Here is a 24,451-nt window from a genome sequence, read left to right as displayed (position 1 = left end):
TTGCTGGACCTGACTGTGTAGCCAGTTTTTAACCCAGCAAAAAGTGCATCTGTCTAGGCCATGGGCTGCCAGCTTTTCCAGGAGAATGCCATGGGAGACAGTGTCAAAGTCTTTGCTCAAGTCCAGCTAGACAACATCCACAGCCTTTACTTCATCCTCTATCCAGATCATCTGGTCATAAAAGGATATCAGGGTGGTTAGGCGAGGCCCGCCTTTCCCCAAACCCATGCTGACTGGCCAAATTCCTTAGTTGTCTAGCATGTGCAAGATGATCTGTTCCATAACCTTTGCCAGCACAGAGGTCAGGCTGACAGGCCTGTAGTTCTTCAGATCTTCCTTCTAACCTTTCTTGTGGATGGGCATCACATTAGCCAACCTCCAGTCAACCCAGACCTCCTTAGTTATCCAGGACTCATGATAAATGATGGGGAGCAGCTTGGTGAGTGCCTCTTCTAGGTCTCTTAGTACTCTCAGATGTATCCCATCCTGTTTCATAGACTTGTGAGTGTCTAAGTGGCACGGCAGGTCACTTACAGCCAGAAATGCATTTCACCCATCAGGACATATGGATCCTGTTGGACCCTATCATACTTTGTGCCTCAGAAGTTCTTCCAGGTTTATAAACCCCAAAGTTTTGGAGAAAACACCAATCCTAGAGCTGGTACATTTGTAGAATGAATAACAGGCAGACACCTTTTCATTGTCAGAAAGAAGGGATGTATGCATCTTGACTTGATTCTAAAGTTTTCTTGTGGTAATGATTGCCTTAGTCTTTCTCTCAGTTTTCTGAAGGGACTGGTAGACAACACTACCATTCTGTATTTTGAAATTCCACTTGCACTGGAAGAGATACATTTGCTTTTCAGCAGTTTTAGAACAAATATGTTCTTTTTTGTAAAATATCCTACTGGCTCTGGCTACACATCAGATTAGCTATTAATCTCTGTTTACCAGAGGACAGTTTCATCTCTGTAATCTATCATTCTTCAGTCAGGTTTCTTACTGCTTTTTAATAAAAATACAGCTCAAGAATATGTAACACGTGAGCATATTCTGTACTGACCTTAAACACTCTGTTGGCTGATGCTGTGTGAAAAGGCTCCTCAGACTGGAGAACATTTGCCTGGCTGTCTATTCTGAGAAGGAGGCTTTACAGAGTAAAGGAAAATTTCATTTTCTTTACTTAATCTCTTGGATGTCTGGTAAGGTGTTGGACACATGAGCTGAACCTGAACAGAGGATATCTTGACAGTAGGGATCCTTTAATCTAACAATAGAAAATACAAAAATATTCCCAGTATGACTTGTGTTCTAACATTTCAGTTAAGTACAGAAGAAGTGACAACCAGAGACAGAATCACAGTATCACTGAGGTTGGGAGGGACCTCTTTTGATTGCCTAATACAACCCCCATATTCATGCAGGGTCACCTGTAGTCTGCCCAGGTCTGTGTCCAGTCATGGTTTTTAAAATGGACATGCTACAACTTTACTGGCAAACACATTCTAGTCTTGTTCCAACTTCCCAGTTGACATGAGGCTTTGGTAAAAACAAGCCTTTTGATATGTTCTTCTGTTGTTTAGGGTAAGATAGTTATCATAGTTTCCCATGCAAAACAATTAATTGCATATCAGACTAGAAAAGCTGGAGTGGATTCCAAGGATTAGCTGTAACTGGATGATGTAAGAAGCTTCCACATCCTTGTAAGGAAAAGCTCCTTAATGAGTGATGCCACCCTGTGCAGTGGGGATCTTCAGCCTCTCAAGAACATTGGCCAAGTCTGTTTTTTCCCCAGAACTGGTTGCTCTGCACACGTATTCAGCCATTTGGTAGCTTAAACTCTCTTGCCTTCAGAAGCAGCTACTTGGAAGAGCAGGGAGGAGTTGAGTGTTAATGCTGAAGCAGCATCTCACAATTGTCTGTGGAAACCTGTACTGTAGAAGGATGGGCAAAACCAGTGGGACCTGAAGTTGTGGTGGCTGCCACTGACAGAGAAAAGATGCTGTCAGCCAATGTGTGGATGCAAGGTAGTGCCGATCAAGGCCAGGAAGGTATACCTATATATAGGTATAAAGGTAGGTATATTCTATACACCTTCCTCACACTTCAAGCTCCAGCTTGCTAGCAGTTGAACTTCATGTAGTATTAAGGAAAGTCAGGTAGATGAGAGCTGCCTTCACATTGAAGCATTTGTCTAAGGTGCCTGTCAATAAAATGTATCTGTGTACAGTCTGTGGTGTGTATGCCATGGTAGTTGGCTTTCATATTGCATATTTAAATGCAATCTGAGAGAACTCCTGCACCACACTTGTGACGAATTCTTCTCATGAATCAGAATGATAGTTCATATCCATATTTTAAAGCCATCTTTGAGAACCTGTTGGATACCAAGAACCATGGAGCTAGACTTCTCATTTGCCACATATGATGAGACTCTGTCACTGACATTAAATTCTAACTTCCATTGCTGGAAGTGTTTTCTTTTCCTGCCTTGAAGAAGAATGGTTGAAAATAACTGCGTATGCTAATTTGAATGTAACCTTGAAAGCAAAAGACATTTTGTCTGACTAGAAACTCTCATTTCAAGGATGTGTTTTCTCTAGTTCCTTCCTGGACACTGTTGATGCTCCAGGAGGTTACTAGTGTATGATTATCATTGTACGCACAATTAAACAAGCCTGGCATTGCGAAGTGGATACTTTAGTTTATATGTGTTATATATTATGTCCTACCAACACATACAGGAGCATGTCTTCCTTTGTCCTCTCTATATGTATGTCAAAACAAGTGGACTTCTCTTTTGCATTGCACTCAGTAGCAGTGTCAGTATTTATCTTGGGAGTATTTTTTTTAATTTGAAGTTCTATTATTTTAGTCTCCAGATTTCAATTTTTAAGAGCTCCCTCTGTTATGCAAGCCCAGGACAAACATATTATTCTCCTGTGTAGAACAATTTCACTCTCTTGTTGCCCTAATAATACATTCCCTCAGCTGTTGCCTCTGCTTTGTGCTCTGTAATGGAGAGATGACAACAGTCACGGTCACACAATCACAGAATATTCTGAGTTATAAGGGACCCACAAGGATCATCAGATCCACGTCTTAGCTTTGTGCAGAACATCCCGAAGAATCACTCTGTGTGCCTAAGAGTATTTTCCAAGTGCTCCTTGAGCTCTGTCAGGGTTGGTGCTGTGACCACTTCCCTGGAGAGCCTGTTCCAGTGCCCAAGCACCTGCTGGATGAAGAACCTTTTTGTGATACTCAACCTAAACCTCCCCTGACTCAGCTTCAGGCCATTCCCTTGGGTCCTGTCACTGGGTCACCAGAGTGAAGAGATGAGTGTCTGCCCCTCCTCTTCCTGTCACAAGGAAGTAGTAATTGCAGTGAAGTCTCCCCTCAGTCTCCTGCAGGCTGAACAGACCAAGTAACCTCAGCCACTCCTCATAGGGCTTCCCCTCAAGGCTCTTTTCCATCTTCCTTGACCTCCTTTGGATACCCTCTAACAGCTTAATGTCTTGTTTTACATTGAAGCACCCAAAACTGCCCCCAGCCCTGGAGGTGAGGCTGCCCCAGTGCAGAGCAGAGCAGGACAATCCCCTCCCTTGCCTGGCTGGTGATGCTGTGCCTGATGCCCCCCAGGACACGGGTGACCCTGCTGGCAGCCAGGGCACTGCTGACCCATATTCAACTTGCCCTCAACCAGGACCCTGAGTTTGTTTTCCATGGAGCTGCTCTCCAGCCTCTTGTTCCCCAGTCTATAACACATCCAAGGTTGCCCCCTTCCAGGTGCAGAACCAACACTTCCCCTTGTTAAACTCCACACTGTTGGTGGTTACCCAGCCCTCTAATTGATCGAGGTCTGTCTCTGCAAGGCCTCCATACCTGCGAGGGAGTCAGCAGCTCCTCCTGGTTTGTATCTTCTGTGAACTTGCTTAGTACCCTTTCCAAGGGTTACTAAGCATCCAGGTTATTTATGAAGCTGTTGAAGAGCACAGGGCTGAGGATGGAGCCCTGTGGAACTCCACCAGTGACAGTCACCAGTGTGACATCACCCCCTTCACTGTAACCGTTTGTGCCCAACCCACGAGCCAGTTGCTCACCCATCACATTATGTGTTTATCCAGCTGTGTGCTAGACGTTTTGTCCAGAAGGACACTGTGAGAGCCAGCATGAAGAGGTGTACTGAATTGCCAAGAGATTATTTCCACTGGATCCTCTGGGTGGGTTCTCTTGTCATAAAATGAAATTAAGTTAGACAAACAGGACTTTTCCCTTAGGAACCTGTGCTGGCTGTGGTGAATGACTGTGTTGCCTTTCAGGTGTTTTTCAATGTCTCGCAGACTAATAATGTGCTTTCAGAGCTGGTCTGTCAGCCATACTAATGACAAGTACCATCAAGGCAAATCTATAAACTCAAGGAAACTTGATTGAGGTATTTGTGCTAAAGAAAGGGTGGCTGTTTTGAAGTGCTGCTCACAAGTGAAGCTGTTTGCTTGTTATTAAAAGTCTCTGTGATGTTGTGTAGCCTTGAAGGTGATGTAATTCCTGGAGATATCCTGTGCAGAACCAGTACTTATACCCAGTGATTCTTGTGGGTTCCTTCTAACTCAGGATATTCTATGATTCTGTGATTCTAGTGATGTCAACCTGTGCTTATTTATACTGAAGACATCTGAAACTCTTTACTGAAACAGCATTTAGCTGTCTCTAAATGGTTTGCTCAGTCAGCATCTACAACCTCTTCAAAACTGAACTTCATGCCTGGAAAACCCCAGAGCTATTGTTGGAGTTAAGAGGCTTAAAGACCTCTGAGGATCTTCTCTCCTCAGTCTGCTGCCTTTAGTGTGTAAGGGTTTATAGTCCTGTCAGCAAAAATTTATTCAGCTCTGTTGCAGCTCTATTTAAAGAGCACTAGCCAAGACAAAGAATGCATAGAGGTAGACCTCTGCATCCAGCTTGTTCCAAGATGAACTGCCATACGTTCCAACACAGCCTTCTCAAACAAATTGAGATAATAATTGTCTTGTTAATGTTAAGTATTTTCTGGAGCTAAAAGTTTCCTTGGCTGATCATGTAAATAAATTCCTCAAACTTCTGCATGGACACGTGGGACATCCTTATTGATTCCTCTCTATCTAGGATGTCATTATCTGCCAGGATGGCATGCTCTGATTTTTTTGTCTTTGTGTGACTTGATATACTTTGGTCTCCTTGTATCAAAGCCTTGCAACTTGCAAAGGCTTTTGCGTACATTTTTTGTTTGGTTCTGTTTTGAACTGAGCTCCTTTCTTTGCCCATGGTACAAAGGGCGCAGTGAGATTCTTCATACCAGAGGGTACAAATACAGGTTTTCTCTGTCAGGAGTCATTGAAGGCGTCTTTGGTCCTTCTAGATTGCACTGCCAGACATGTTTTATTGTCTCTTGTATCAAGCTGACTAGCAGAGGTGCCCAAGAACTTTGCTTTCTTATGTCTTATTCTTGCAGAAAGTATTTCTATTTTGGTTTTCACTGATAAATAATAATTCAGGCACGCTACCAGGAATGCGTGACAGTTCTGTAACACGGTTAATATCTTTTTATATTTATGAAAACTATTTCCTTTATGTCATGCTAGTGTTTGTGGAAGTTTACCAGGACCTATTCCCAAGAGCCATTTCACAGCTTGTGGGACCAGCCTAGACAATGTAATGCAGAGCAAGTGTATGGAAATGCATTTACATAGTGCATTTCGTGACTCAGATCATCATGTGGCAATTCGGGCTGAGTGTGATGAGGTACACATAGGACAAAATACATGGTTCTAGACACAGAAAAGGCCATTTAAATTTTTTTCTATGTGTTGTAACTCAGTTTTTGTTTCGTGTTAATGTTATCTTGATAATGGGTGATATGTGTTACTCTTCTTCTGTGAGATAATGCCTGAATTCTTGTTCATTATGCTTGGATTTTATGTTGCTAGGACAAAGCTGCAAAGAATTTCTTGGGCAAGATTTATGAAGTTCTGGTGGCTATGGACATCAGCAGCATGGTGAACGCTACCTCTGAGTAGTAGCAAGTAATTCAGCTGCTCCACGTTTTTTCATTGATCTGCTTTTGAAAATTGCTTTGATTAGAGTTATTTCCTCTGAGGAACTTCAAAGTGGAGCTACATAAACCTTAATAAATTTCTTTGTTGTTCTTACTTTGGGACCAATGTAAATACACTAAGAGCTTTTGTTATCTCAATTTTACATAGATGCCTGCTAAGCTAGGGCTAGATCAATCTAGGTTGAAACTGCAAAGCTTTAGGAAGCAAAATTTTACTGTGACTTTGTGGCTACAGTTCTCAGACAGCACTTTCAATGTGACTTCAGACTATGTGAGATTCTTATTCTTGAAACTAGCAAAGGATGGAGACATAAGGACTGGCAAAATATCTGGTTCGGGGGAAGGCTGAGGGCATGACTTTAAAGGGTCTAATAAATTTTATTATGAAATTTATTGTGAACCAGAAATTTCTTCCTTAATTTCAGAACTTTTGTAAAGCAAAATAATTCCCTGAGCATGACAGCAGATAGCCTGCCTGACAGCACTGTCTGGCAAGTGTCCTCTTGTTTCTGAAGTATTGAGTCAAATCTCCTTTCCCTCAGTAAACTGAGACAGAAACTTTTGTTTATGATCTGCTCACCTGTGGGGAAGACTGGGGAGGTTAATGTGCAAAACACATAAATTTGTGAAGGGTGTCATCATCTTCTGGTCCTAGAAGGAAGGAGAGACTGCACTTCTTTGGAAGCAAGTCCCGGTTTTATTGCATAGATTATAAATACTTGCCCATTACTCATGTAGTCGTATGAGTTTGGTACCCTTCAAAACAGAGCAGGAAGCATTACAGGAAATACTAACCTGTATTAACTGCCTTGGCTTTAACTCCCTGTGGATGTTCTCTTCAAAGTCCATATAAAATGCATGTTATAAAAGTGTAATTGGTGAAACAATTTAGTATTAGAGATGCAATTGATTATTGACTCTATTTTTTGTTTCCCAAGGTGGAAAAGAATCCCAGAGGAGATCAGATGGATGGACTTCTTTATCCTGCTAAGAAAATACCACCAGCAGCAAAAAGTGATACCGAGCAAGAGAAGGCATCTCAGAATGTTACTTCTTCAAAAGCAGACCCTTTGTTAAAACCAAATACGGAGACCACACCTGCATCACTTAGTAGCGACTTCAAGGAGAAAGTTGTTGGCATCTTGCTGAAGTATTCCAATGGTCTTTGGGCTCATGCACTTCCCAAAGTGTACCAAGACACTTACCAAGTCAAATTTCCTGAAGACATGCTAAATAACCTAGAGTTGCTGTCAGATGTGTGTACTGTGGACTATGTATGTGAAGTCCCCAGAAAGGCGATCCTCTATGCTAAACCCCAAAGATGCATTGATGAAAATCTGAATGTCACTGAGAAACTCAAGAGGCATGATGGTGTGAAGGCCACAGCTGAACGGCACTATGAAGAATCCAAGGACCAGTATCTGGAAAGCATAACTGTTCCTTCTCTAATCATTCCGTCGGAAGGATCTGTGTCCATCATGGTGTTGGAACTGAAAAACACTAATGATGTCCTAATTAGGCAAGTTTGTATTTTGGAATCTACCTTTTTTGCTTTATTTATAAATCCACATGCTTATATTGCGCAGATCTGCCAGAAAAGAATAGATGAACAGGAGGTTTCAGGACTTGATTATTTACTTACTTTGCTAATGTAAATTAAAAATCCTTTTGTTTGCATGTTTAAATGGAAATTTTCTGAAACTTCTTCTGTCCTGAACTTGTCACTTATATCATTAGCTTTAGCTTGTCTGAGAATCAGGGCACTGTGATGCCTCTTGACTTGCCAATGGAAGACTTCATGAAATAACCCTACTACAAAACATGATGGTATTCAGATATTATTGTTGTGCATATCAAAACACTTCTTAATTCTGTAACTGACTTACACTAACTAGGCATGACTTGAGTGTGCTCAGATTCCACTTTTGGAAAGGTGAGCTTTCATCCAGCAATAAACTATTAGTGTTTCTTGATTTGGTTCCTAATCAGCCCAGTCTTAGGTGACAGTGTAAGTGGATTGTTACATTACATGTCTTACTTCCAGCGTGCTGTGCACACGTGACTTAACTTTACAAAACTTTCTCCTTTTTCCTGTACACCTTTTAGTGTTGGCATCATTTATAACTTGCTGTGTATGTGGAGTAGCAGTTCTTAGTTTCTTGTCTGAAACCTTTCCAGTGCAGTACTAATGAAGGCAAAGCTGTAAGGTTTGGTGCTGTTTCTGTTTTGAGACATGGATCAATTCTCAAAGAATTCTAATATAGTCAAAATAAAAGTGAGGTGATAGAAACACTCCTAGATACTTGCTAGGCATTCACAACAGAGTGATTGAAGGGAGAGATGATATGCTAGGTACTGCAGCTGAATTGTCACAAGAAATAATGAATAAAATAATGAGGCGAGAAATTCTGAAAGATTTTTCTACTTTCTGTTGAGCTACTCCAACTGTCTATTAGGTGTCTTTATTAAACAAATGTTTAAGAAACTTTGAAGTAACACATATGTGATTGTCACAGCACTTCATCTCAATTGTGAAGTAGACTAATGCTTGCACAGAATCAAAAAGGCTGTTTCTAGGAAAATCACAGTTCCCTGGAATGTGATCAGATTTAACTTAATATTTATAACAGAGTTACCATAGCATATGATATCTGCACTGTATCTGGGCTAAACTGTGGGGTAGAATTGAGCAGTATCAAACTCTCTATGAAGAAGCTAAAACAGTTGCTACTAGTACAAATTTGTGGGTAAGTTTTCCTTTTGCTCTAATCTGACTTGTTTCTGAAGCATTCAGAACTTCCCACTTGGATTTTTCAGAAAGTTTATATACTTTATTTGAAAAGACCTTTGTAACACAGACAGCATTAGTACGAACCATTAGGTCAGCAGCCTAATATCAAGATAAATCTGGAGTAGGAGAGTAAACAGCACTTGGTTTAACTCTTGATTTTTAAAGGTATTTTAGGTGTTTTGGTTTGGATCAACCTTAGTAAAAACCAGATTAAGATGGTGTTTGTTAGTGACAGAGTAACTTTTCTTTTTTATTGGCCTGTTAATGGGAAAAGAGTTTGGACACTAATGGGCTTAGAAAATGTATATAATGTATTCATATATGCATGGAAATATTCTTATGTTTTTATTCAGCTTTTTTGAAGTTGCATCCTAACTTTTGTTGTGTTTTGGGTTTTTTTGGTAAAATATTGTAGGTACGTGGGCAAAGATTATTCTACTGCCCAGGAACAAATGGAAGATGACATGAAAGCATACTACAGTCAGAACAGTACAGTGTCACCAGCTCACTCTCTGAGTGTTGGGCAACTTGTTGCAGTAAATGCTGAAGAAGATGCCTGGTTGCGTGCTCGGATAATTTCTCTAGAAGACAACAGAGTGAAGGCAAGCAGTTACCTCTTTTGGCACTTGGAGAAAGAATTGAGACACAATTGTTTTTTAGATAGAGAGTCAATTCTTAAATATGCTACACTAGCATTATTTCTTTTCTTGCCCCAAAGTGTTTCTGTTTTCAGATATATGAGAAATGAATATATTCAAATATATATATATTCAAATATATATATATTTGAATATAAATATATATTTCAAATATATGAGAAATGAAGACCTTGTAGAAGTTATAGGATTGACAAAATTAAATGGTCTTTTGGGGTTTTTTCCATTAATAGTTTGAGTTGAGGGGTTTGAAAATGTAGCTTTGATAGGAGGAATGGTGTATTTACGCTGTTTGGAGTTGGACAGAGGAAGGGAAAGGGAAGAACAAACTTCATTTCCTCCTAGATCTTCTTTGAAGTCTTATACTGAGGTATCATTGACATGCACTAAAGAGAAAAAAAAAAAAAGAAAAAAAATATACATGCTTTCCCCTTCCAGGCAGATCTGATGTTCTGGGAGTTATGTAGTATGCATTTTATTTAGACCCCACTGTGATTATTTAACTTCTCTCTTAAACTTTTCCTGTGTCAGGCACAGTCTTCTTGTCGTGTGGTGAAATTAGAAGTATAAAAAAAGTTTAAAACTTCCCAATTATTTTTTGTTTAGTCAACATTAATGATACTTCTTTAACTTTTGTTTGTTTCTTCCCCCAGTTAGGTGACTTTTTACCCAGGCTTACTTAACATACTTCCAAAGTTGAACCATTTTATAAATACTTAAATAGCACATGTATTAGAATTGAGTTTTTTTCTGAAAGTTAAAATGATACCCTTCAGCTGGAACTTGGAGTGGGGTGTCAGAACTTGGTTTTGTGAAAGACTACAGGGTTTAGAGAATTGGCAAGAATATTAGTGAATGGTTGCCTCTAATTTCTCCCTAGTTATAGTTGTCAGCCAAAAGAAGGCTACTGCTTTATTGCAGCTTTTGCTGATTATCCTCTTAAACAGTGTTCAGACCTCCTTTCAATATTTGCTGTACAGACATTTTGCAGGATAGAGTTTAGAAAAAAAGTTATAGCAAGTCCCATCAAAACCTCCTTTCTCTCACTTTAGCACCAGTTATTTGCTGCCAATCAGCAGTTTCCCTACTAGTGTCCTGCATTGATTATGGTATTTGCATCAAAGTAAAGACAAGCTACAATCATAATTACTCTCTTAATGCTGTAAAAACAATAGGCAAAACTTAGAGTGGCACCTACGTGGTATTTGACTTTCCAACACTTTCAGAACTTTATAAATAAAGATTACGACTCTATTACCTTTTCTCACATGGTTTGAGATAATACATGCTGAATTTTTCCAGCGTGGTTCCTATTAAGAGTTGAGATTCTGTAGAACAGTTGGAGAGGATGGTTTTATAGAGATCTTGAGAAGGAGGCTTTCCCTGAAAACTGAACATTCAAGCAGTGAAATAAACACGAAATTAATGGTACTAAAGTGGCAAAAAGTAATTTATGGCTGCATAGAGAATGTGGTAACTGAATATATTTTCCCTAGACTCAAGAAAACATATTTACAATTATATTCATGAACTTGTGCTTTTAATTCCCTTTTCCTTTTTCAGGTATACTATGTTGATCATGGCTTCACTGAGCTTGTTGAAAGCAGCAGTGTGTGCAGACTACAGAAACAGTTCAGATCTCTTCCTTTTCAAGCTGCAAAATGTAAACTGGCAGGTAAGAGAAAGCCAGTGCTGACTACACACATACTGCTATGCTTACTGTTGGCACAACTTATGGATTGAAGCCTCTATGAGTCTGGGAGTTCTGATCCTGGCTAGTAATAGTTCTGTATGTGTATAATAGACTAGCACAGCTAGTCTAAGCAGACATGGGTATGCATGGAAAGAAAGAAAAGGAAGCAAGAAAGGATGTGAAGAAGAGTTTTACAGAGAATCCTTGATATTAGAACACAATTATATCCTGTATCTCTGTAATGGAGCTTAATTGTTTAGGCCGTATTTTCTAAATATGAGTCTATTTAATTATTTTGGAGTGGTCCTTCCCCTTTCAGTACTTGCATACTTGCAGACTTCCTACACTCTGCTGGAATTTATTTTCCTTTCTAAAACTAGTAGGCCTTTTTAATTTTTAAAAATATTAAATTTTAAATATGTGAAATTGCTGTGAATGAGCTTGGCCTTTTTTTTGGATTTTTTTTTATAATGGATGCATTCCATTTTTCTCTGCACATTTGCCTCAGCTCTTTCTGAAGAGGGTCTTTTTCTTTTCTATTCTGCCCTGCCCCCAAACATGGCTTTCTTTGTTGAAAAGGTAGAAATTAAGTAGAGTACAAGTAGTAGGGGTGCAGTACAACTTCTGTACACAAACAGTACTGTGTGTCTTACAGGACTGGAAGCCTTCTGTGATGATCCTGTCCTGGTAAAGGCTGTGGAATCACAGACATGCTTCAAGATATTTGCTGTGGAAATACTGGAAAAGAGTGATATTCCTCTTCTTGTTCTCTATGACACTTCTGGAGAAGATGATATCAACATCAATGCTACTTGTCTGAAGGCATTGTATGACAAGTCCGTTGAACTGCACCTACAGGTACCACTGTCCTCATTCTTCCTTAATCATTAAAAATCATTGACTGCTGAGGTCTTAGATGGACAAAAAACAATATTCCGAAATTTGCTAAGTTTTGTGTGGTTTTTTTCCCTTTCCTTGTCAAACTCTTACTGTTGCAGGTAGATGCGCTATATACCAATGTCAGAGTAACCACTGTTTTCTCTGATGGAAGCCTGTGTTGCCAAGTGCCATCCAAAGGCTTGTCTAGACTTTCTGAAATATTGCAGAAAATAGAAGACTACTTTCTTTACAAGGTAAGTTCCGTGGTGAGGGAAGTGGTGAAGTCATACAGCATTTCTCCAGGGAGTACCAATGATTTTCCTTGCATATAAGTTCAAGTTTCTGTGGTAGCCATAGACTATTCAAAAAGGCTAAATAGTCTCTTTCTAGTTTGGGGTTTTTTGGGGTGCATCTTTCAGCGTGAAAAGTGTCTTTTGATGCTTTCTTTTTCTCAAGCACTCCTTAAGACTTCAGTAACTACGTACAACTTTACGTGAATAGTTAGAATAGTGAATGGTTGCCTCTAATTGCCTCTAATTGAATGTTGCCTCTTAACAATATGGATTTCTGGATATTTTACACTATGAAGTTGAGGTGCATAAACAACTAGGTCTGTGCAAAGTGGCAATAAAAGCAGCATAATCAAGGTCTGTCCTTAATATGGCTTCTTTGGAGATTCAGTGGTTTTGATGTTATATATCTGATTCTGCATATCTTGTCCTTGCACCCTTAGCTTTTGAATGTTGTGGCTTACATCAACGTCAAAGTGCTGTATAGGACATATTTTGAAAAGTCTTAAGTTGCTTTAAAATAGGCATGTGGCAGAGAAGCTTGACATTCCACCAGCAATTTACAGACACATGCAAAAATCCTTATTAGATTCCAGAGAATTTAGGCCAAAGAGAAGAAATCTTAAGAGAATCTAATTTGTAAGAATTAAGATAATCAATTTGGTAATTCAACTGAGCCTGACACAATTAAGTCATGCAGTGCAGATCCTTGAAGGTCCTGTTAGAACTGCTGCTCGTGGAACTACTCTATTAAAGTGTTTTAGGTATAGAAGTTGAGCTTTAGACCTGTTGTGGGATCATCTGGAAATATTTTATGCTGAACAGATTCCATTTATGAGGATTCTGTTTCAAGCAGGCTAAGCACTGAAAGAAAGTATAAACCCTAAAAGATTTATCAACATAAAGACACAAAAGCAGACAGAGAGGTGTTTCAAGAGTTTGTATTCTTTGGAGAGTACTTGTTATGTTCTTGCTGATATCAAAGAAAGAGATTGTTCTTCAGATTCTTTTAGTATCAGGCTTGCAGCTGATCTTGAGGGTTTTAATTAATTTTGCCTGAGAATTTAAACCAGGTAAGGTGTTGCTTGTTCTTCAAATGAAGTTTCTCCATGCTTTTTATAGAGTAGCTGTTGTCTTGTTATTTTATTCAGGATTGTCATGGTGAATGTCACCCCTATGAGACTTTCATTTGAGTCAGTTGTAAATTTGGTTTGTTAGATATCTTAAGAAACTGTATATTCTAGAATGTAATCCAGGAGCTCCCTCAGTTATCTGTCATAGCTCTTAACTGCCCCTGCTTTTCAGAACAGTCAAGTAATTGTTGGTGATTTCCTATTTTCTTTCCAAATGTTGCTTTTTACCCCTGGCACTTTGTATTCTCTCAATTTCCCTGTAAGATACAAAGCTTGGAATGAAAAGATTAACCATTTCAGAAGCTTAAAGCAATGTGATTAGAAGTGCTTCTAAATCTGGAAAGATGCTCTTTATTTGAAACAGAGCTGTTGCTTCTCAGTACTGTTCATGCCATCCGTTGCTTTTGAAATGGTTACTTGAGTGGCAGATAGTAATAGCTCTGTGTAATAGCTCCATAATAATAGCTTTTTGACTTCTGTTTTTGAATTTGCAGCAGACATCTGAGTTCCATGTATCACTGCCTTTCTGTGGCAAAATCTGCTTGTTTCCTTCCAAAGGAAAATTGGCACGTGTAGAGGTAAGAGGAATTTAAAAAGCAGCTACAGTTTGCCTACATAGAAATGTCTCTTATATTCGTTCAACTCAATCTGAATCTTTCATTTCCATGAAACATTTTATAATCTGTGATTCACTGTGGGGTTCTTAACCTCAAAATGATGCCCTTGCTTTCTTCTTTCAGATAAAAATAATTCACACTAGACGGGCACTGGATGTGCAGTTTATGGATAGTGGAACAGTTGCAACTGTAAAAGTATCAGAGCTCAAAGAAATCCCGCCACAATTCCTGAGAGAAGTAATTGCAATACCTCCTCAGGTATAAAGACCTGTTAAAGTTAACCTGTATTAGATCTCTTGGCAGTGTTTGTAGTGCTTCTGCTTCAAGGTTTATGTAATGAAACTCTGGTTTGTTTCATAGCATTCAGCATTGCAGTGTATTTCCTCATGCATCTTTGTCTGAAATAAATCACAGTGTTGTCCTGTGGGTGGGCAGGATGTTGTTTATGTGTCATGGTGTTGGATTTGCATTTTTATGTGTCTCTGTTTGTCATATGTGATTGACTGTCAGCATTATTCTCTGAATTGAAACTTGTGGACCAGCTTTTGTATTACTAAATTATACGTTATATGTTTAATTCTGTTCTTAGGCTTTGAAATGCTGCCTGGCAGATCTGCCTCCTTACACTGGCATGTGGACTCCAGATGCTGTACTGTGGCTGAGAGATGCTGTAATGAATTGTCCTGAATTTAGCATGAAGGTAAATAGTCAAAATGCCTATGAGACTTGATATCACATAGGCATGTGAAAAGAGCATTGGAAGAACAACTTTAAAAGCTTAACAACTCATCGTACTGATTTTTGTTACAGAAGTGTAAAAGTTTGTAACGAGCTATAGGACATAAATTTTATACAAAATTCTTTTCCTAGGAAATTTGTCATAAAACTTACTTGTTTAAGCCTGTTAGAATCTTCTCTTTTCCCCTCTGCTGTGAATTTCACAGCAGTTTTTCACAGTTTGCTGTCCAAGGCCAAATATTCAGCTAGAGTTATTTTACCTCTGGTAAGAAATAAACATGTTGTTCATGTTTCAGCATATAAAAATATGCAGCTTCTGAGTTATTCTTGAATTACTTTTATGCCTCTTGTGAGCAGAGCTTTTTCCCCTTCTGGTCTTTGAAAGCAGTTTTATTTTTTGTTTGATTTTTCTAATCAAGTTTGTTTTAGTTTATGCTTTGTATACTTAGAATTTCTCTTATCTTTGAGAGAAAATAATTTCCATTTGCAGTGTATCCTAACCAGTTTAACTAACTGATAATACCCTCCTAAAGGAAATTTATTACTAACTACAGACTAAACAAAGATTATGTCCTCTTAAAATTTTGATTCCAGATACTGTCAGACACTTTGAAAAAGTTCTTTGTAATTTGGAATTTGTTCCTTAATGTTTTTGCTTGCTTTAGTCTAGACCTCTAGTCTAAGACTTAGACCTGTTGTACCTGGCTTTTCTAGGCATTCTCTTCCAAGAGAGTTTGAGTTTGGTGCTAGTTTTTGCTGGATTAAATAATAGCAGATGTGTGCTTTAATAGCAGAAAGTTTTTATTCCTGGAAAGGAACATCAACAGAAGAATCTCCAGAGAAGTGTTACATACTTTATCAAATTAATATTTAAGTGGTTTACTATTAATATGTTAGCATATCTGATGTTAAATAGGAAATATTTTCTTGGCAGTACTCAAAAATTGTGCATGATAGAAGCCTGGAAGCTTTTTTCATCTTCTCTTTCTTTCTTTAATTTCATTCCCATTCTTAATTTAGCAGGCTTCATTTCCCATAATGACAGGAAGATGCTTGGAAGGATTAAGTGTTAATATTTAATTGTTGTTTAGATCTGTGTGGACACTGGCTACTGTTCCCCTGAAAACTAAAATTGTACCCCCAGTATTGAGATTGAACCTGCTGGATGGAACAAAGCTCAATTCAAGTTTTGTGTTTGCTTTAAATTAGTGGAATAGCTGCAAGGCCTTTTTATCTTTTTATCTGCTATGAATGGCTTATTACCCACAACTTCATTAATGTCTTTGGGGGAACCTTGAAAATGCTTCTGTGCATAACTGCAATGAGCTGTTGCTGCTGCAGTCTTCTGGACAAAATCAAATGTGCCTTTAATAGTTACTAACTGGGTGTTAAAATGTATTTTGTGTTCCAAGGTGATTAAACAGGATGCTTCAAAGGGAATTGCACACGTTTACTTGTTTGCTCCAGAGAATTTCCCAGACATGGATCGTAGCATCAATAGACAGATCAAAAATGCAGACTTGTGGAAGCATCAGAAAGATGTTTTCTTGAGCGTGACACCCAGTGGGACTACCTCCACAAAAGCTCTAGGTGATGCTGTTTCAGCTCTACAGTTATCTAGTGGGAAGCTGGAGAAGAGTTTCCCTGATTCAGCCAGAGAGCCCAGCAGTGCAGTGTCCACCACTGATATGCCTCCTCCCCTACCCTTGCCAAAGCCGGGCGAGCTCATGGATGTCTACGTCTCGGTGGCCTGCCATCCCGGTCACTTCATTGTCCAGCCTTGGAATGAGCTAAACAATCTCTATGCCCTAATGGAAGAAATGATCTTGTACTACAGCAGGGCAGAAGAGAAACCTGTGAACATTGAAAAAAACAAGCTGTATGCAGCTAAAATTGGAGATGAGTAAGTAGATGCTTAAATTACTTAAAAACAAAATCTTTGAAAGCAAGCTTAACTCTGCTAAGCTAGACAAGCCTAGCTTTGCTTAGTCCGCATTGTTAACAAGGTGGCAGATGTCCAATGATATCTCAGAGATTAAGGGAGTAAATAAGGTTGCAGTCTCCTCATGTGTCCAGATTGTAGCTGGGATAGTTGACTTTTATTCAGCTAAACCCAGATCTGGGAAGCCTGAGATATGTTGGTGAAGATCTTTTGGTTGTGTACTATTATTCTGGTGCTTTGACAGTGTGTGAATGAATTCAGATTCTCTATTGTTCTCGCCCCTTTTAGGTGGTACAGGGTCATAATAAAAGGAATTCTTAGAAATGGGTTTTTATCAGTGTATGAGCTGGACTATGGCAAACATGAGTTTGTCAGCATGCGAAAAGTACAGCCACTCCTGGATACGTTTAGAAGACTACCTTTCCAAGCTATCACAGCTCAGCTTGCAGGTAGGTATCAAGTATTTGCAATTGTTTTTGTTGAAGTCTTACATCAGCGGGGATATAAAACGAGCAGAAATATAAACTGGACAAAGTCAAATGTTATGTAATAGGTCTTTTCTACATGTTTATGTCATCAAAGTTGCTCTGCTTTTATTCTTGGCATAGATGGTGATGATTGTGTTTTACTATTTGTTAGTTTAATTTAATGCAATACTTGAAGTCACCATGTTTGAGAATGAAGACTGCTTAAACTTTCTCAGCAGCTGCTTTTCATTGTCATAAAATTTACCATTTAATGTGTATGATACCTACTATGCAAAGGACAAAGGGAAATGAAAACTAAATGGTTTTTGATCCTTTAACATAACCAGTTAACAAGTGTGAAAGTTATGCTGTATCTGTTGATAAGAACTTAATGTTTTGATTAGCATAGTTTACATAAAATTAGGAACCTAGATGCAGAATTTGTAGAGAAATTTTTAATATATATCTTGACCCTGTTGTAATTTACAGTTCTCCAGTGCCTATTTGGAATGCAGAGCTGCCTGAAATACATAGGTTTTCTCAAACAAAAAACTCCACAAGGGGGTGGGGTCTTTCAATAAGCTTACATAAGATAATTTCCTTGAAAATACGGGGCATAAAGACTCTGCATACATCTGAGAGAATTTAAAAAATAAAACTATCTCTCCCTGCTATCTTTCCTTTTAAAATTTTTCCTTTGTTTCTGCATTGCTTTCAGATGTATGTGTCTTGTCTTAGTCAGCTGCTGCTTTTTGATGCTGTTTGGTCACTAGCAAGATTTCAGTCACAGAATATGTTTCTTGGAAGTGACAGGCTACAGATTTAGTGGATCTGTTTTCCTGCATAGCCTCAGTGTGACTTTAGGGGTTGCTTTAAACTAGTGATCTGTGATGGATGTGCTACCGACAGGCTGGGTCATTGGACTGCACTGCTGTAGTGGATTTCTAGCTGTCTTGTCTTCTGGAGTAGTACAGATCCAGCTCAGCAAGCCTGCAAGTCATCCACTTTTTCTGCTTCAGAGAGTCTCCCAAGTAGCTAGTCAAGTTACCTCTGAGATGCTTCATATTGTCAAAGCAGGCCAGCTGAGCCTGGAAGACCAGTAACTATTGTCTTGCTGTTCTTCCACTTTTTTTCTCCCTGTTTTCATGTCTCATGGCTAAGTGTCTGATCTGTTTCCTTTTAAAATCCCATTTGCTTCCACAATAGCCCTTTCTAGCATTAAATACCCTTTCTTAAGTGTTGATTAACTATTGGCTTTTAATTCCTTCTGTAATCTGCAGGCAGCTGTGTTCCTGTGTTGTCCTATCAGTGGCAAGCTGCTGCTAATAGTAAAAACAAAGTACTTTCACTTTGCTGTTCTGCTTCTTTTATCCATAAACTGGCTTTTGGGTATTCCTGCATGATATTTGAGCCCCTGTGTCTAGATGCTGTACCTCAGCAGTGGTCTGGGGAGACTAAATCTTAAGTCTGCAGGAGCCACTTATTTCTATGTGGATTACAACCATATTCAAAAACCCGTTTAGGTTCCAGCAGACTTGACTTTGTGAGATGCTGCTCTGACAAAAGGAAGAGCAGTTGTGAGGCATTTAGCCATCATTTCTCTTTGTTTCTGCCTTCTGTATGTCTAGTTTGGGACTTGAAGGTTTGGTAGGTGTTTTAGTAACTGATGCTGCTTGGAGATGTAGAAAACTTAATCTAAAGAAAGGACAACAGAACAAGTTATTGCAGTCCCCTCAGGCTGAAGACAAAGTTTGTTTTGAAAGGATCTTTAGCTTCCATTTTGTCCTGGTTCCTGATAAGCCCTGGTCATGCAAGGCAGCTAATATTCTTTGAATTGCTCAGTGAGTCAGTGATTTTGCCTTTCACTTCTGTAAACATGTCCATATCTCTAGACTTCAAGAAAAAATAAATGTTCTAGTCTGTGTGATAATTAAGCTTGTTTGTGCAGAAGATGAGTGAGCTTATATTTCTTTCCTAGATTTAAGTTACATTCATTAGCATTTTAAGATCTGTTTTCTCAAATATTTAAACTCACACCACTTCTTTATAATCAGATTAATCTAGTCTATAAATGACCTTCTGTTTTGCTTTACATTTGTCCTAGGAGTGAAAAACCAGCAGTGGTCAGAAGAGGCATCAATAGTGTTTCGGAATCTTGTAGAGAAGAAACCTTTTGTGGCACAGATACAGGCAGTTAATGACAGCACTAACTCTTGGGATCGAAAAATAGTGACTTTTCTCGTGGACACATCTCTTCCACATGTTGATACATGGATTCACGATTTTGTGTCTCAAAGTCTTGTGGAATTTTCAAAGGGTGATTAATCACCACTTCTGAAATGTAGCAGCTTAGCAATAAAATAAGTAACAGGCTTTGAAGAGAAATAAAACTACTACATTGCCTTGAAGACATAATGGGGATAAAATTGAAAAATCTGTGTTTGTTTAACAAGTTTGGGTTCTGTTGACTTCAGTTGACTTTCTGAAAATCTTCACGTTGTTTACCATTGTAATGCTAGAATATTTGAGTTAAATTATTTTAAAAGTTATTTATCAATAAAACGATGTTGAATTTTGTTCTCGTGATAATTCCCTAATTTTGAAGGGCTCTTTATCTTATAGCTATTGCTCAGAGCCATTATGGGGTAGTCCTTCCTTTAACAAGCATTTTTTTACTTGGGAAACATGAAAGGAGTCCTTAGTATTTCTGAATTTATAGTCAGAGACATGCACTGTTGTTGAGTTTTTCCCTTTTCCTTAACTTGTACGGTTTGAATAGTGCCTTGTTTGGAATGCTGCATTTGTGGGGCTGAGCGTTCACAGAAGCATATGCACTTTGTTTACTCACTGCTCAGTTTGCTGTCCTTTAGCAATGATACCACTTTTCTGGATTCTCCAGTCCCCTCCTCACACCACCCCCCTGGCCAGCTGCTAAATTCACAGCATTCCTTTCCCTCTTTTTTGATAGCTTGTTTTCATGTATGCTTTTGAGAAACTTCAGAGGACTTCTGCTCCCTGGAGACAGGAGAAAGCACTGTTCTGTAATCATGTGGATGGATGCTTAAAGTCCTCTGAACACAGTATTTTTGGCCTACTTCAGAATCTACTTTATTTCTGGCCTTAGAAATATTTAGAGGAGGTATAGACATCATTATATTTCATAGTCTGCTGCCTCAATTTGAATTTGCTTGCTTCTAGACTGTTAAACACAGCATTAAAGCTTTGCACGACAAATGCTAGCAATGAGATTTTTTTCTGCCATGCATGGCTGTGTAGTATTTCTGGTAGTACACAAGGCAAGCTAAGAAATTCAGCTATAATGCAGTTTGCTGGAGTGCAGGAGACTGGACAGAAAGGGAGCCAAGACTGAAAGGTGCTGTGCAACAGTAGGGTGAGAGAGAAAAAATACATACAAATACTCTGAGCAAACAAGCTGTTTCAGCATGTAAGACTTATATTTGCACTCACTTAGTCTAATTCTGGTGGTGTTCCGGAGAAGGTCTGGGCTAAGCAGCAAGGAGTCCTCTGGGAAGTCTGGTGAGTGTGTCTCTGCCTGGATGTACACTGAGTGTAGCAGAGCCCTTGTGATTACAGTGGGTAGTGATAAACTAGCAAACTGCTATTCAGATGCAAATTGCTACTTAACATGGTCCTCTCCATATTTAGGTGTGCTGAGGCTGTCTCTTGAGTGTACGTGAGAGAGAGATATTATTAACAATGAAGATACTAATATTTTTCCATATTAATCAACTTCTTCAGCTGCCATGGCAGAGAAGGTGAAGAATGCAAGAGAAGGAGTCCGTGTGGTGGTGAACAGTTAACTGTAAGATAAACTTCCACAAAAAGTTTCCCTTTTTAGAATGGGTTCTGAGTGTGGAAATTTGAATTACGTAGGAGAGTAGGATGAGACAAGCACTCCCCTGAGCTCCTGAGCAGAGTGAGAGTTTTCCTATGTGTCGGAGAGCATATCTCACCTTCACAATCATGCAGGCTGATGGCTACAAGCCATTTTCATGGCAATAGAGCGTTTTGCTGGAACTATTTTGAAGTTTGGTTTCATGAGAATTACCTGTGCTGTGTTTGCAGCCTTTAAGGCCTGGGGATCTGCTTTTTGCCAGAAGTTTATTTGCACCTGTGTACTGATGGGGCATAGTTTGTGACTCTTCATTTGTAATATTAGAGGAAAGACCCTGGGAGATGTTCAAGAGACTCAAGATGGTTTTCACACTTGTGTGCCCCGTCTGAAATACACCTCACCCTCTCCTTGGTTGTCTGTGGCTAAAAAGCCCAGGTCAGAAGCGAGGACACATTCCTACAGTCCCACACATTTGCACAGCTCACTTCTGGAGTTCACAGGGGCTAATTTGTGTGTTGGTAAAACAGAGTACAGTCTAACTGATCCACAAACCCACGGGCACCACTTTCCATGTGGTGAATTGTTTTGTGCATGCATGGAGCATTCACCCAACCCAAAGTTACTGACACATGCTGCGTTCAGTTCATACACTGTATCCAGAGGGGCTGCACTGACATGTCTCCATCTTCATTCCCACCATACAGTACCATCCCTGCCTTCAGTAGCTCCATTGCTAGTCCATTACAGTAATGGTACTGCTGTCTCCTTATGCAGAATTATGACTTTACACTTGCCTTTAGTGTTACTCTCTTACCCATGTAAGATCCCATCATACATTTGCCAGTTGACCTGCTAGTGCTCTTTGAGATGCTTCATGGTCTGCTTTGAAAAATGTGCAGAACACGTTGGGCACGCTCAATACTGAACACTTGGAGTTTGTTGACGTTTCCAAGCCATGAAATAGCACAATAGTAGTTAGTCTGCTGTCCCTGGGAGGTAGAGGTCCCTAGACACGTCTGCACTGTGGAAGTTGTTAATTCACACAGAGGGCTGCATGGTTCTTAACTTCAGTTTTTCAGCAGTCAGTGTTGCAGGGTGGTTGTGAATGGTTTCTCTGCTTTCACGAATGCATGGTACTTCACCAGGGCTGCTTCCACGGCCTGTGTCTGAGTCAGGCAGGTGGTGGAGTTACTTTCCATTCTGACAGCTATTAGAGAGGCCTCCACTGGAACCCTGTGTGCAGTTCTGGGCACTGTCCTCCAGGAAAGACACAGAGAAAATCACAGAGAATCCAGATAAAAGTAACATCTAGAAGGTCTGGTTTAAATAGTAGGATTTGCAGTCGGTCCGGATGGAAGAAGGCTAAGGAGGGAAACATTTCCAGAAGTTTTCACTGATAACAGTTTTTATATGTAGATAAAATATGTAAAAGCTGTAATTGTAGGAAGAAACGGGCAAAGCCTGGGAATTCACTGGAACTTCAGTTTCACTATAAATGCCAAAACCATGTAGGATGTATCTGCAGAAGCTCCAGCTGATCCTCCCTTGAAGTGTGGATATGGAATGTGTAATTCTTGGGACCCCACCCAGGATAATTTTACAACCAGAAAAAGGGAATGCAGCTTTGTTAGATGTGTTTTGTGGATCATTGTGAATTTTGTAAAATGGAAAATGATCGTTGATTACCTAGAGAAAACAGATAACACAGTAATAACTAGAAAAACCAAACAAAGTAGGTCTGTTGCTTTCCCAGGGCTGTGAACAACAAGCTCCTTCAAACTGCCTCTTTTCTGTTTATTCCTTCTCAGCTGTATTTTGTTAAGTTGACAAAGTTTACGTTTACCTATTTTTGTCTCCCAGTGTTCACCCCAGGTCATTTGAGAAACTGTGTTTTGTCACAGAAACAAGAGAACCTTCTTTGCCATCTCAAAATTAATTCCTGTCTGAGGGTTTCCAATCCTGGACTCATCTTTCCCCATTTGGAAAGACTTTTGTTGCAAAGATCTTCGGTCTCTGTGTTTTCAGCACACTTATCCTTCGTCCTCATAGTGGTGCATCAGGCAAACCTTTGAGAGCCTGGATTCTCGTGTGCTGACTGTGCTAGGCAAGAAAGGTGAAGAAAAAAGGCATTTGGTAAACAGGTGGCATAGAAACTGGCATCCAGATGTGGCTGATCTTGTACCCATCAGGCTTCTTCAGCCTGAATTTGGGTGGTTCTAAATTCCCTCTTCTGCCAGCAGCTGGGATGATGCCAGTGACTTGGGCCATAATCCTGCTCACCTCAATGAGACATGCACTGAATCCAGTGCTTGGCATGGCCCTCATTTGCGTCCTTCATTTGTCCTAGCCGTGAGTAGTATTTTCAGAGCTAACTGCAGATCTTACTCCAAATGCCACCAGACAGGGAATTTCAGTGCCAGCCAGGTCATGCAAAAAAAAGCTAAGTACCATCTCATGGCAACTGGGGGCATTTTCAGATGAAGGTCATCACTACGTCTGGGAAGTATGAGGCTGGAGAAACATTCAGGTGGACTAGCCACCTCTGGTAACCTTGGGGCCTCTCCACTCTTGGCTTGTGGCTGCTGGTGAAGACCAGACAGCAGAGGTAAGGAGGAGCTTGGGACTGATGCTTTGTGGGAGATTAGGTAAAAAGTTATTAAAGGACAAATCCATGGCGCTTTAAAGTGACTCAAAGGTGAGATAGGGGAAAGGAGATTTGGTAGCAATGTTAAAACTTGATACCACAAGACTGGAAGGCAGCTCTCCTGGGCTGATGGGAGAGTTGGAACAGCTCTAGAAGGTGGCTGTCTCTGGATGTATGGTGCAAATTGACAGGGAGTAAAGTAAGAGATGGCATTAGTAGGTGCATTGATACAAATGGCGTTTGTGGGGAAGTAGCTTTTATAAAATGCGCATGACTGCAGGCACAGGTCCCCAGCAGGGCTGGTAGTGGGGCCATCCAGCCAGAGGCCTGGCTGGCCATGACTTGGTCTGGCTGAGCCTTGAGGCCCCCCTGCTCACCCTGTCCCAATGCTGCACCACTGCTCCCAGGAAGGAGTTTTTCCAGCCGCAGTCTCGGTGCTTTACAGTGTCCTGGATCCCCAAGAAGATGTGCGCACATCTTGTGGGATTTCCCAAAAAGGCAGTTTGCCGAGGCGCCTGGCAAGGACAAAAGGCAGGCTCCAGCGTGTCTGAATCGTTGAAAAGAAGGAAAGACCCTTCGGGAGCAAATGTTGCCCTTGCTGCCGCCCTCCGCAGCGCCCCGCAGCTGCTCTGGGGATGGACAGAGCGCGCTCGCTAT

At 40.0% G+C, this 24,451-nt stretch overlaps 1 protein-coding gene across 1 annotated transcript in view; it reads left to right on the top strand.

Annotated features, from left to right (window-relative positions):
- TDRD7 (tudor domain containing 7) overlaps positions 1-19,870 on the top strand; it is a 45,435-nt gene extending 25,565 nt beyond the window's left edge. Inside the window, exons 7-17 of the mRNA XM_085043542.1 lie at positions 7,027-7,607; positions 9,295-9,481; positions 11,099-11,210; positions 11,884-12,086; positions 12,227-12,361; positions 14,025-14,108; positions 14,271-14,405; positions 14,737-14,847; positions 16,298-16,788; positions 17,116-17,276; positions 19,399-19,870. Of these exons, the coding sequence (XP_084899668.1) occupies positions 7,027-7,607; positions 9,295-9,481; positions 11,099-11,210; positions 11,884-12,086; positions 12,227-12,361; positions 14,025-14,108; positions 14,271-14,405; positions 14,737-14,847; positions 16,298-16,788; positions 17,116-17,276; positions 19,399-19,619 (2,421 nt within the window). The 3' untranslated portion in view covers positions 19,620-19,870. The remainder of the gene's footprint in view (positions 1-7,026; positions 7,608-9,294; positions 9,482-11,098; positions 11,211-11,883; positions 12,087-12,226; positions 12,362-14,024; positions 14,109-14,270; positions 14,406-14,736; positions 14,848-16,297; positions 16,789-17,115; positions 17,277-19,398) is intronic.
- Positions 19,871-24,451: the final 4,581 nt, after the last annotated feature.

This window comes from Lichenostomus cassidix, chromosome Z (genome assembly GCF_008360975.1).
Source record: "Lichenostomus cassidix isolate B80296 chromosome Z, HeHo_3.0, whole genome shotgun sequence".
Classification (NCBI taxonomy): domain Eukaryota; kingdom Metazoa; phylum Chordata; class Aves; order Passeriformes; family Meliphagidae; genus Lichenostomus; species Lichenostomus cassidix.
This window is presented reverse-complemented; position numbering and strand designations above follow the sequence as displayed.